At 42.2% G+C, this 11,895-nt stretch overlaps 1 protein-coding gene across 3 annotated transcripts; it reads left to right on the top strand.

The window, feature by feature from the left end:
* The first annotated feature begins 164 nt into the window (after positions 1-164).
* On the top strand, positions 165-9,553 carry slc6a1a (solute carrier family 6 member 1a). 3 transcript variants are annotated; one of them, XM_022203376.2, is made up of 15 exons: positions 165-588; positions 1,630-2,013; positions 2,258-2,389; positions 2,590-2,690; positions 2,870-2,979; positions 3,136-3,268; positions 3,945-4,079; positions 4,178-4,281; positions 4,950-5,074; positions 5,195-5,307; positions 5,974-6,105; positions 6,253-6,355; positions 6,690-6,790; positions 6,954-7,121; positions 7,245-9,553. In XM_022203376.2, the coding sequence occupies exons 2-15, from the start codon at positions 1,782-1,784 to the stop codon at positions 7,689-7,691; spliced, it is 2,136 nt and encodes a 711-aa protein (XP_022059068.1). In that variant the 5' UTR covers positions 165-588; positions 1,630-1,781; the 3' UTR covers positions 7,692-9,553. The 3 variants fall into 3 exon arrangements, with proteins under 3 accessions (XP_022059068.1, XP_051804909.1, XP_022059069.1); XM_051948949.1 differs by lacking the exon at positions 165-588 and adding an exon at positions 641-659; XM_022203377.2 differs by lacking the exon at positions 165-588 and adding an exon at positions 769-1,169.
* Positions 9,554-11,895: the final 2,342 nt, after the last annotated feature.

Below are 11,895 nucleotides of genomic sequence, written 5' to 3'. Positions count from 1 at the left end.
ACTGCATGGGATGTCCTGATTTCGGTCAGCTTCTGAGAAAAGCCAAACTTGCTTTGGGAGATGGACTCCCCCCCCCCCCAAGAAAATGAGGATAGCTCATTATTATTAGGAGTATTAATCACACCGGGAAGAGTGGAAACAATTAGAAATATCAGAAAACAAACGCGCTGCAAGTGCGATGCCAGTGCAGCCTATAGATGAGGATGAGGAGGAGGAGGAGTGAGGGGGGGCGACTTTGAGATGACATTGAGGCTGTAGATGGGAGTTGAGTCTCTGGTTGTTGATGTTAGACAGTCGCACAAGGCGAAGCGGCTGCTGCCCGTGTTGATTCAGCCTCCTCCTCCTCCTCCTCTTCCTCCTCCTCTTCCTCCTCCTGGTCTTCAGCACTGCTCCCCGCTGGACAGCTCCTGCTTGGACACCTCTAACGCTGCATGGTCCCTTTAAGTCTTTTAATGGAAGTAAAATCTATTTATGTTTCAAGAAATACTGGGAGTTTACAACTTCGCCCACAGGAGGAATCTACGGATACCTCGTTTCGAGATTTGTGGCAGGCAGCGTATCCTCGGCGGCACAGATCACAGATTCATTGTGAGTAAACTGGGTGCTGGATTCCTGCGTTTGTCTGTGCGTGTTTTTAACCTCCATTAAAAACGAGTCTGGTAAATGCATGATTCATTTTCTTTTCCATTTTTGTCTGTGCGCATGTATTGAGAGTGATTTCACTGTGGCAATATGTTGCTCGGGATCAATGTAATGATTGTATGACGATCTTGAATGCCGAATTGATAACTGTTTGCTAGTCTATTGGATGCTGCAAATGTGGAGACGCGTTCCCGTGCGTTTAATAACTCGTATGCTTTTCAATTAGTCTGATAGAAAGGGGAAGCTATTTGTGCAGGCTGATGCGTAAAGCTTTTACGCATTGGACATCCCTTTGTCTCCACTATGCGTTTTGTGTTCCAGTTTGTTTGAACCTCTCTGTATCCCTGCTGCTTTGAATTCTGTCTGTGGAGAACTGTTAGGAGAATCTGTAGGTGGTAATTGGTGGACTTCATTGTGCTTAATTCTCATAGGCTATTTGCTATCGCCACGGTGCGTCTTGCGCTTCAAGTGCGTGTTTTGGATCCTCTAATCTGTCTTAAAGTTTTCGTCTATTTTTTGCCGTATCTGTAAGTGTTGTCAAATTCCGATTTCTTTTTTATTGACATATTTAATTGCAGACTTTGTTTTTGCTGCCGTTTCTGCTAATCTGCCTTTGACTGCTGTTAATTTACGTGCAATCTGTCGTCTGTGTTTTTAGTTGTGGGAGCAAGTCAGCATGACTTTGCCATCGATGTGTTTTTTTTTCCTTTTTTTTGGTGTTTGTTGAGTCTGATATGAATGAAAAATTTTGTCATGATGCCAAATGATCAGGATGATGCGTTAGTCTGCGTTTTTTTTAAACGCATAAGCTAAACAGTGGGTGTTTGGATTTAATTTGCAATGCTTTATTTGCATCTACCGGAAGAGTAAATGTGGAAATGTGCTGCCAAAAAAATGTGTCCATATTTGTTTCATAGATATTTTCTGCGCCCCCTGAAAAAAAAAGGAGAGAGAGAAAAAACACAATTACTCTATTCACGATTCCAGGTTAACGGCGACTGACGAGCCGTGTGAGCACAGGCTTCATCTCCAGACATTTGGTCCAAGGGTTAGGTCTAAAAACCGCGAAGCTGCTGTCTACGTGGACTGGTGCTGAAGCCTCCCGTCCGACTGCCAGGACCTCTGCCAAATCCAGAGACATGGCGACGAACGGCACCAAAACGGATGGACAAGTCACAGAACTGAACGAGGTGGCCACTAATAATGACAAACCCAAGTCACTGGACGTGAAACCCGAAAAGCAGAAAAAGGAGTTGCCTGATAGAGAAACATGGGCGGGAAAATTTGATTTCCTCCTGTCGTGTGTGGGTTATGCAATTGGACTGGGAAACGTATGGAGATTTCCCTATCTGTGTGGAAAAAACGGTGGAGGTAAACACTCTTTTCACTGCTAATTTTACGCACACTGCACGGCCCATTCTGCTCTGTTGAGGCACATAGTCGAGCTTACCTAATTGACCGTGTCGATAACACGAAAAAGAATGAAAATTGCCTACATTTGCAAGCCTAATTAATTGACGTTGCGCTGTGGTGCTTTGAGTAGTGCGTCAGTGCAGTTTTAGCCTTGCATCGCTCATTTGTCTTTGCATAACTTGATCTACTCTTGTCCATCCAGGAGCCTTCTTGATCCCCTATTTTTTGACCCTCATATTTGCTGGGGTCCCCTTGTTCCTACTGGAATGCTCCCTTGGTCAATACACCTCAATTGGAGGGCTTGGTGTGTGGAAACTGGCTCCTATGTTTAAAGGTACACCAACTAAATCTTTCTGGGTGAATTTACAACCCCCCCAAAAATAAAAGAATGCTTATTTTGTGGCAATCCATACTGGAAAATGTATTTATGATATCTGATGCTTTCACTCTGACCCTCAGGATTTATGGAGGCCACACTACACACATGTCCAATGATAGTTTTACTACACTGTCTAATTTATTTCTCTATGATAGGTGTGGGCCTTGCAGCAGCTGTCCTGTCCTTCTGGCTTAATATTTACTACATTGTAATCATTTCTTGGGCCATTTACTACCTGTACAACTCCTTCACCACTGTAAGTATTCTACAGTGTGCTCACGTGACTCATTAAACCAGCATAAGGTCAAGGTTGTTCATTAGAAATGCAGAATGTGATGAATGTAAGGAATGGCAAATCTCTGAAATTTCTCAAAGGGAAAATAAAAAAAAAAAGAAAGAAAAAAAACAGATTTTTTTTTTTGTTTGTTTTTGCAGGATCTTCCTTGGAGCTCATGTAACAATCCATGGAACACAGATAAATGTTATACAAACTACTCCATTCCAGATACCACCAATCTCACCAGTGCAGTGGTGGAGTTTTGGGAGTAAGATATTGACTGCTTTCTCTTGCTTTTCACAACAGCAGTGCTTCCGACTATCCTGCATGCATCCCTGAGCTACATAAAAAGGCAGCCTACTCTGCTGCATGGTTATTTCCCAGTGTGTGTAATAGTCTTATTGTTGCTTGCTCTGACTTACAGGCGCAACGTGCATGAAATGACTGATGGCTTGGAAAAACCAGGCCAGCTTCGAGTGCCACTGGCAATAACACTGGCCATCGCCTGGGTCCTTGTGTACTTCTGTATCTGGAAAGGAGTTAGCTGGACAGGGAAGGTAAGATATTTGCCTGATTGGGCCACCCAAGACCTCTTATGCCGTACTGGTTCCCAATGAGGATCCAGTGTGTGACAGCTATGCAATATTAATCGGTCTAATATCACCTCATCAATCATTGAGATTGCAGTCGGCATTGTCAAGATTGATTTTAAAATAAGAGACAGAGACACCAAAAACTCATGTCCACTAATCCTATTCTGCCTCATGGTGGCTCCTCTAATTCCATTTCTCCTGACACACTGTCTATGCTGAGTGTGGATTCATGATAGGAGGAGCAACAAACAGCCAAACGCCACAATCTGGTTTTGTCCTCTCCCTCCACTTGGAGCAGCTTCTCTCCCTCATGGTGCCACATTTGAAGAAGTCGAGTTCATCACATGACCATGGCAAATAAAATTTGTTTTAGTCACAAAATGCCCCATCCTCCTCCACATTTTGCACACAAATATCTTGTCATAAATGCACAGAGACAGTGAAGCTGCAGGGATTTCTTTGCTGAATCTTTTTATTATTATTATTATTATTATTTGCTTTTCTGCTACAAAAATCTAGAGAATCTTTACAGGCCACATGTAATGAATTTATCTTGCAAACTCACCATTTCGTGCATCATAGTGTAAGTCTTTAAGATGCATTGAGGCTTACCTGCTGATAACTGTCGTGCATTTTGTAGGTCGTTTACTTCTCTGCCACGTATCCCTACTTCATGCTGTTTATTCTCTTCATCCGTGGGGTGACTCTACCTGGAGCTAGAGAGGGAATTCTGTTCTATATCACCCCTAACTTTGAAAAGCTCAAAGAATCTGAGGTAATGACATGTTATTATGTGATTCATACCTATGTACTGCATGCCTGAGTGAGCAGAACTCGGCCTCACGCAGCTCAATTCTTGTGTTTCTTTGTCAGGTATGGCTGGATGCAGCTACCCAGATCTTTTTTTCCTATGGATTGGGATTGGGGTCACTTATAGCTCTAGGCAGCTATAACCCTTTCAACAATAATGTTTACAGGTAAGACTGGTGATGATTCATGAACAGGATGTAATTTATGGGATAATGGGAGAGGGAAAGAGGGTGAATTTGAAAAACAAGCACAAATCGTAATAACTGAGCTGCTAATAGCTGCTCTTTTACTAGATTATATTCCCTGAGATCTCATTTGAGTGTACTTGATAAGAGCTTTTAAAAGAGCTTATTAATGTACGTCGATGGCATGAAAATAACAACAGTCTAAGGAGAAGGCTGTTTCTTTCTGTCGGTGCTGGAGGAAGAAAGAAAAAGAAGTATTATTGCAAAGCCTGAGTGTTTTCTCCGGCAGCCCCACAGTTCTGGGTCACATAAACAATCAGTTACATAAAAATAGTTGCATTCATTTTGTGGACTTGGTTCACTTGGATCTACCTTTCTATTACATCTATCGAAAAGGATATGGTTTTAGTATTTGACACGAGTTCTTAAATAAATCCGTTTATATCTGTGGGAAACAATAAAGACTGCATTTCTAATAAATAACTGTGTGATCAAAAGGAATAAATAGCAGTGATGTGTTTTCGCAGCTACTGCTTCTCTTACTCTGTGTGGACAGTTTTTTTTTAAAAGAAGGTCAAGATGGAAGCGAAAATAAAAAGACTCAGTTTAAATCGTTGACAGCAGACCTATTTTATATTTTCTCTCCCCAGAGACTCTGTCATTGTGTGCTTCATCAACTCGTGTACCAGCATGTTTGCTGGCTTTGTAATCTTCTCCATTGTTGGCTTCATGTCACATGTGACAAAGAAAGACATTGCCGACGTAGCAGCTTCAGGTAACAACAGATTCCTGTTTCCGTCACTGATGCTTTTCTCGACACCTCTGCGTGCATCTGCATCTCAGAAAACTGTGAGAATAACCCTGATGAAATGTGATTTTCCTCTTTACTGTCCAGGTCCTGGCTTAGCTTTTCTGGCCTACCCGGAGGCTGTAACCCAGTTGCCTGTGTCTCCTCTCTGGGCCATTCTGTTCTTCTCCATGCTGCTCATGCTGGGGATAGACAGCCAGGTAAGGGGCTTGGCGATGATCTGCTCATGTGCTGACCTAAATATTTAAATGCAGGTACATATCATGCAGCTCACCCCTGCTCTCTGCATGATAAGCATGCAATTTGCTTTTTGTGGACAGATATAGCTGGGCTTTGACATTGGCTGTCAAGTACTTTTAATGCAACTTTATCACCCCCATACGCCCTCAGGTCTCGCTGTCTGCATTTCTTTATTTTGTGTATGATATCTGGGTTTGAATAAGGCCACAGAATTTAGACAAACGCAGTCATACATTGGCTGCGACCGCCAGCACTTCAAAGTAAAAGACATAAATTACAACCCTAGTTTAAATGTTACAGGACTGCACTTTTGCACATTTGGGCTTTTACCAAAACAGCCTCCAACAAGTGGATGTTTGCTCGTTCTGATAATGAAGTTAGCATTTCGTCATGGTTCGGTGCACACTGCACTTCTTTGTCATTTGTCATCATCAGCCGGTTTCACCAGGAAAATGTAGCTTCTCTGGCAAAGAATGCATTTTGCGAAGATCTCTGCAAAATAGAAAAATATGCATCTTCTATTAAAAAAATAATATTTATGTCAAAGGATTCAAAAACAGCAAGGTGCAAAAAGCGCATACATCCATGCTTATGCCTAATGCTGTTTCTATGATTCTGTCCTTCAGTTCTGCACTGTTGAAGGCTTCATCACCGCTCTGGTGGATGAGTTTCCCAGAGCTCTTAGGGGTAGACGAGAGATCTTCATCGCTGTTGTCTGTCTGGTGTCCTATGTGATCGGACTTTCAAACATCACACAGGTACAGCAGGGCAGCTCTCCCATGTTACTACAGACTATTCATGGCACAAGATTAAACAAATGAACAAACTCATGCATCTGTGTAACATGTAAGGTGCAATTCAAATTTACGATCTTCTGTAACACTGATTTCTTTTTCTGTGACCAGGGTGGAATCTATGTATTTAAACTGTTTGACTACTACTCTGCCAGTGGAATGTGTCTGCTGTTCTTGGTCTTCTTTGAATGCATCTCCATATCCTGGTGCTACGGTGTGTATCGTCAGTGTTTCCATGCAAGCTAGCAAAAGAAATGGGCTTAATTATTGTGGAAAACTTTGCATTTTTCTTTACAATTTCACACATTAAGTTGCTCAGACATCCCGCATGTGAGAAAGTTCGGGGGTTAGAAATCTAAATGCGAAGGTTAGGAGCCACCACACCTACCCTGAGATATTTTCCGCAGCTTCAAACGCTGTTCAGCCTCAAGGTCATGAGCACTCATGTGTTCCACCTCGCCATCCTCATCACCATGCATGGCAGGCCAGCAGCAAATTGAAATAAATTGGATATGAATATTTTGATCATAGATTCATTTGTCTCGCAGGTGTGAACAAGTTCTACGACAACATCCAGGAGATGATTGGTTACAAGCCGTGTATATGGTGGAAGTTGTGCTGGGTCGTGTTCACTCCTCTCATTGTCGCTGTGAGTACTCTGAACTAATACAACAGTACATCTAAAGTCATGACATGAAAAATGAAACAATAAATAAAGTCAATATTACCTGCCTGTGGCCATGTCAGGCTGAGACCATGCCGCCTGTAGTGAGTCGTGTCAGGATGCATAAAGCGTCTCATGTCTCCCACAGGGGGTGTTCTTGTTCAGCGCCGTACAAATGGTTCCTCTCACAATGGGAGACTATGTGTTCCCCGGCTGGGGTCAGGGAGTGGGCTGGCTCATGGCGCTGTCCTCCATGATTCTCATACCAGGATACATGATCTACATGTATCTTGGGCTCAAGGGGACTTACAAAGAGGTAAGAAGGAAATCCTGTGCTGTTGCTTTGTTGGGTAAACACCACATTTTTTTAGTATTACTGTTCACTCTGACTCTGTGTCCTAAAGTCGCCCGTCTCTAATTAATGTTGCTTGTCTGTCAGCGACTTCGGATAATGCTTCAGCCTCCTGCGGTTACAAGGCGTCAGGAGAACGGACCCGAGCAGCAAGCGGAAACCAACACCGCCAACCTGTCCAGCCCTGCCAATCCAGCCAACCCCGCCAGCCCCGCTAACCCGGCTCCCGCCAACCCCGCCAGCCCCGCCAATCCGGCTCCAGTCAACTCCACCAGCCCCGTGAGCCCCGCTAACCCGGCCCCTCCGCCTGCTAACCCGGCCGCCGCCACCAGCCCGGTAAACCCGGCCACAAGTCCCGCCACCACCGTCACCATCACCACCACCACCACAGCTAGTCCGGCCAACCCCACCGCCACCACAACTGTCAGCCCGATCAGCCCACCGCCCAACCCGACCAGCCCAACAGAGCCGGTCAACCCCCCGAACCCGACAAGCCCGACCTCTAACCTGACCAATGCTGAGGCCAACGTGTAGACAACAAAGAAACCCTCATGGAGCATGTAGACAAAAAGAGAACATTGCAAAGGACTTCCAAGATTATAATTGATTCACCTACCTCCAGGGGCAATATGTGATCAAAACAGATTTTCAACCCATGTTTCAGTTTTCTGCATTTGTAAAACCAAGCCAACGATGTCTTATTGTTGGTTTGCATTCCGAAAAACAATATCAAAGACTGTTAGTGTTCACCAATACAACCGTAATTCTGAAGAAAAAAAATGTAAACATACTGTGTAATACTGTGAGAAAAGAAAAAAAACTTAGAGATATAGATTAGAGATTTGTTGAATATCTTCATGAATCAAGTAAATACCGTGTGAATATAGTAGATGAAGTAGTGAACAAAATTGACATCATTGAAGAGCGCAAGGGATGGCGTCAATTTTATTGTGGATGTTTACTAAACCTCACACAGTTGTCTCTTTTCCAAACGTTGCTCTCTGTGAGGTAAACTACGGGCCACAAGGCGAAACCGGGAGCTCTGAGTAAGCACAATGCCAATAAGAAGTTCATGTTTAGGAGCTGTGGAGCAATCCAGTGTGTGTCGCAAAAAGATTTTGTGTGTGTGAGAGAGACTGTTATTTTTCCTTCCTTTTTTTTCAGTAAAAAAAAAAGAAAAAGAGAAAACTTTTATGTGATCAAAACATTTTTAGAATTATTTTTAGGATGTTTTATACTATATGTGTTGTGATGGAGGACCAAAATCAATAGGCAGACAAAAGCAAAAACTATGCCATTTAAGTATTTGGTTGGCAAAGCACAGGGTACAAAGAAGTACAAAAAAAAAAAGCAACAAAAAAATATAAAAGCACTGGGTTAGAAAAATGATTTACAAACATCGACTATCCCTTAATGCTGACAGTCAGTCCTGTTTACGTTTTGCATGCTTTCCTCAGGAACATCAGTGAAAAAAATCTGAAATGTCTCCTGACAAAAGAAGAAGATGATGATGATGAAGAAGAAGAACAGAGACGGCCTTAAGCCAATACACCAATTTCAACGAAGCCATAGTCTGTTTATATGACTGGGCAGAAGTACAAAATACCACTTTGTATGCTAGCACAAAAAAACCTGGACCAACTCTGTGTTTAAGTACAGTCATGATCCTTTCTTTCTGTGTCATGATCAATTATAGTTTGATCAGTATGTATTCAGCAATACATATGTAGATGTATAAGTGCAGGCCAGTAAGCAAGTGGTCTGTTTCTCTTTTTGTTTATGTTGTCTTTGCTTTACTAGTGAAAAGCACAAAAGCTTTAATTTCCCCAGACTTTCGCCATGGCGTGTTAGGACAATGTTAGTTTGCTTCTATGGCAGCTACTGTGAAAGGCATCTGGTCGAACAGAACATGTTTACTTTGAAAAGCAAAACAACTGAGCGAAAATGTGAAATGGCTACAGTTCATGTCCTGTGAATTTTGTATAAAGTTACTCTACCACAGTTTTCTCTGGAACTTTGTTGTAAAACTGTACTGTGTAAAACATGTAACTGTGAATGTCTGTACTACATTGGAAGTTATTGTCTAAATGTTGAAAAAAAATGGAGTTGCTGTTTTCTGCAATAATATTTTGATCACAGAAGCTAAAGCACATATCTTACAGAAATATACGAAATGATGATGACAATGAAGATGCCGACGGTTATATTAAAAATAGAAACTATGTCTAGTAAAACAATATTGTTTTGTATATTTTTAACTGTCTCACTGCCTAATGTAAAACATAATATAAACATGATATGTATCTAAATGGTGTCACATGATAAAGCACGATTGTTATGTTATACAAACAGAAAAAGACTGAAAAAATAAAGAGTTATAGAAAATATAAATACAATACATGCCTGGCATATGTCCCTTATAGCATGTGTGTTTAAAGTAGCAGCCCCGTGATTTTCGACAGCGTTACCAGAAAATTAGGTCAGCCCCAACTATCCTATCAAAACATGTATGCTGCTCTGAATCCCCCTGCAGTAATTGGCTGTTGTTCTTTCTCTTGTAAATAAACCCCGTCCATGGAGTATTTCTAGTCAATAGACTTAAAAAAAAAATGTGAGACCAATAAAATTACAAGGAGGGATTAGGTGGAGGAACATTCTAAGAGATGAATAGCTGGATTCATTTTTTGTGTGTGTGTGTGTGTGTTTATTTTAGAATGAGGCCAGGTGGGACGTGTAAAATGGAATAAAACCTTTTCCTCAGTAGTTTATTTGGGGTGAAGACGACATCCAGCTTAACTCTACCGTGGGGGTACAAAAAAAATTAAATAATCATTACGGTAGAAAAAAGAAGAATAAAAAATAAAAATAGGCATCACAAGTTTCTGAAGCCTTTCCTTGTGGTTTATTGAGTGTCAGAGGCACAAGCTGATAGAGAGGCCTCAGCAAGCAAGGAAAACATCACCACAAAACAGCTCTTGCCCCGGGGCCTGGCGTGCCCACCCGCCCCATCTCCCCAGCCTCTTATGGCTCTGTGTGTATTTATGTGCGCGTGTGTGTGTCTGACTGTGTGTTTGACTGTGTGTGTGTGTGTGTGTGTGTGTTTTCTCCCCCACCTCCTGCAGTTGCTGCTTCCATTAGCTTCCAGTGTGATAAAAGAGACGGCACCAGCTGACACCACCACAATGACTCGCCATGGATAAAAGAATGAGATGTCCCCTCTTGTAGCTCGTGGCAAACTCTGTGTGTGTGTGTGTGTGTGTGTGTGTGTAGGAAGAGAGAGACCGGTCAGGGATGGAGAGCTATGTGTGCAAGTGGACTGGGGTTTGAATAATGCCCCTAATGGCAGCTCATATAAACTAGCCCCTGATGGATGACTTAGTAGCCTCCTTTATTCCCAGTTGTGTAATTTAGCATCATTACCTATGAAAACCAGTCACCGCCGCGACAACCCAAACTGATGTCCTACGTCCTCGAGAGCCACAGATCATCATTTTCGGCAGGGGAGGACAGGGAGAAGAAGCTCTTGATTATTTAGGAGCAATCTAGCAGAACTCAATTAGTCTTAGGTTACGGCAAATTATAGCAGCTTCAGCGCTGGCAAATGTAACTTTTTTGTAATTACTAATATTTTTGCGCTCGCCAGAAAAAATATTATGCTTCCTGGGCTTTAAGTAGACTCCAAAATGTATGTATTCTTTGTAGTTTTTCTACCTGAGAGGATGTACAAGCTGTTGACCCATTTCTCGACTTCCTTCTTTTTTTCTTTCTCTGGTGTTGACATCCCAGATAAATTCTGTGACCCAACAAATTGGTGACCTGTTTGGGAATTCGGCTATATTGTCACTCCAGATGACTTTATCATCATGACGTAGTGCGTCTTGTCATGGAAAACTGGCATTTAGCCCGACCTAAAATTGCGACTCCATAATATTCGGACGTGGCCACAAATTTTGATAAAGTCTCCGTTTAGAGCACCAACACCTCACGAGTCGGTATTTAGTCAGTTCAGGCTTCTTCCAATAGCTGGCCTTGTAGCGTCACTAAAACCTTACAGGTCACAGATTTCAGCATAACACCTATTCCAACACTTATTACTATGAAGACTAAATTTGTGCTGATTCCTCAAACAGCTTGGATCTCTACTCAAGCATTTTTACTTCCATGTATTGTTCTGTTTTTTGTTTAGTCAGCCTCTGTTAATCAGGCAGTTTTCTCTTATTCGTGCATTAAAAGGCAAATAAAACACCCCCAAAGTCTGGAAAGTTTCTTTTTTTTCCCGATTTCATAATGTGCATGATGTGAAACCCATTGACTCAGTGATAAAAGGAGTGTATAAATAAACTTGACCATAAGCTCACACTGTACATGAAGCATGGCCATCAGCACTGCACACATTAATTGATACGGATAGCATTAATTAATGTGGGACTATTTTCTGTCGTGTAGAGCACAGCGTCTCTACAGGGGCTGATCAGCTCCATTTTGTGGCCAGATCTGAGCAAGGGGACATTGTTTGGTGTTTAGCATTTCTTGGCACTCTCTGTGGCGAGCCTATTTTTAAAGTTAAAAAGTGCTTGCAGTGTGGCTGCAAGAGAGGACACTGAAGAAGCAAACTGGTGATCCATGATGCTTTTATGAAGGGATGACAGAACGCTACAGCTTATAAACTCACACAGGCTGCAATGATTAATCCTCATAGCCCACTTAGAGCAAGAAAAACTAATTCTGCTGCGAAGAT

The sequence above is a fragment of the Acanthochromis polyacanthus genome, chromosome 6 (assembly GCF_021347895.1).
Source record: "Acanthochromis polyacanthus isolate Apoly-LR-REF ecotype Palm Island chromosome 6, KAUST_Apoly_ChrSc, whole genome shotgun sequence".
Lineage (NCBI taxonomy): Eukaryota > Metazoa > Chordata > Actinopteri > Pomacentridae > Acanthochromis > Acanthochromis polyacanthus.
Note: the sequence above shows the minus strand (reverse complement) of the source record. Positions and strands in the feature narration are given on the sequence as shown.

What these genes read in the sequence shown, in the direction of transcription:
- slc6a1a (XM_022203376.2), top strand. Translation starts at nt 1,782, where the DNA reads ATGGCGACGAACGGCACCAAAACGGATGGACAAGTCACAGAACTGAAC. An exon ending in TGTACAACTCCTTCACCACT is followed by an intron (nt 2,691 to 2,869) that starts GTAAGTATTCTA and finishes TTGTTTTTGCAG; the next exon opens with GATCTTCCTTGGAGCTCATG. An exon ending in GACTTTCAAACATCACACAG is followed by an intron (nt 6,106 to 6,252) that starts GTACAGCAGGGC and finishes TTCTGTGACCAG; the next exon opens with GGTGGAATCTATGTATTTAA.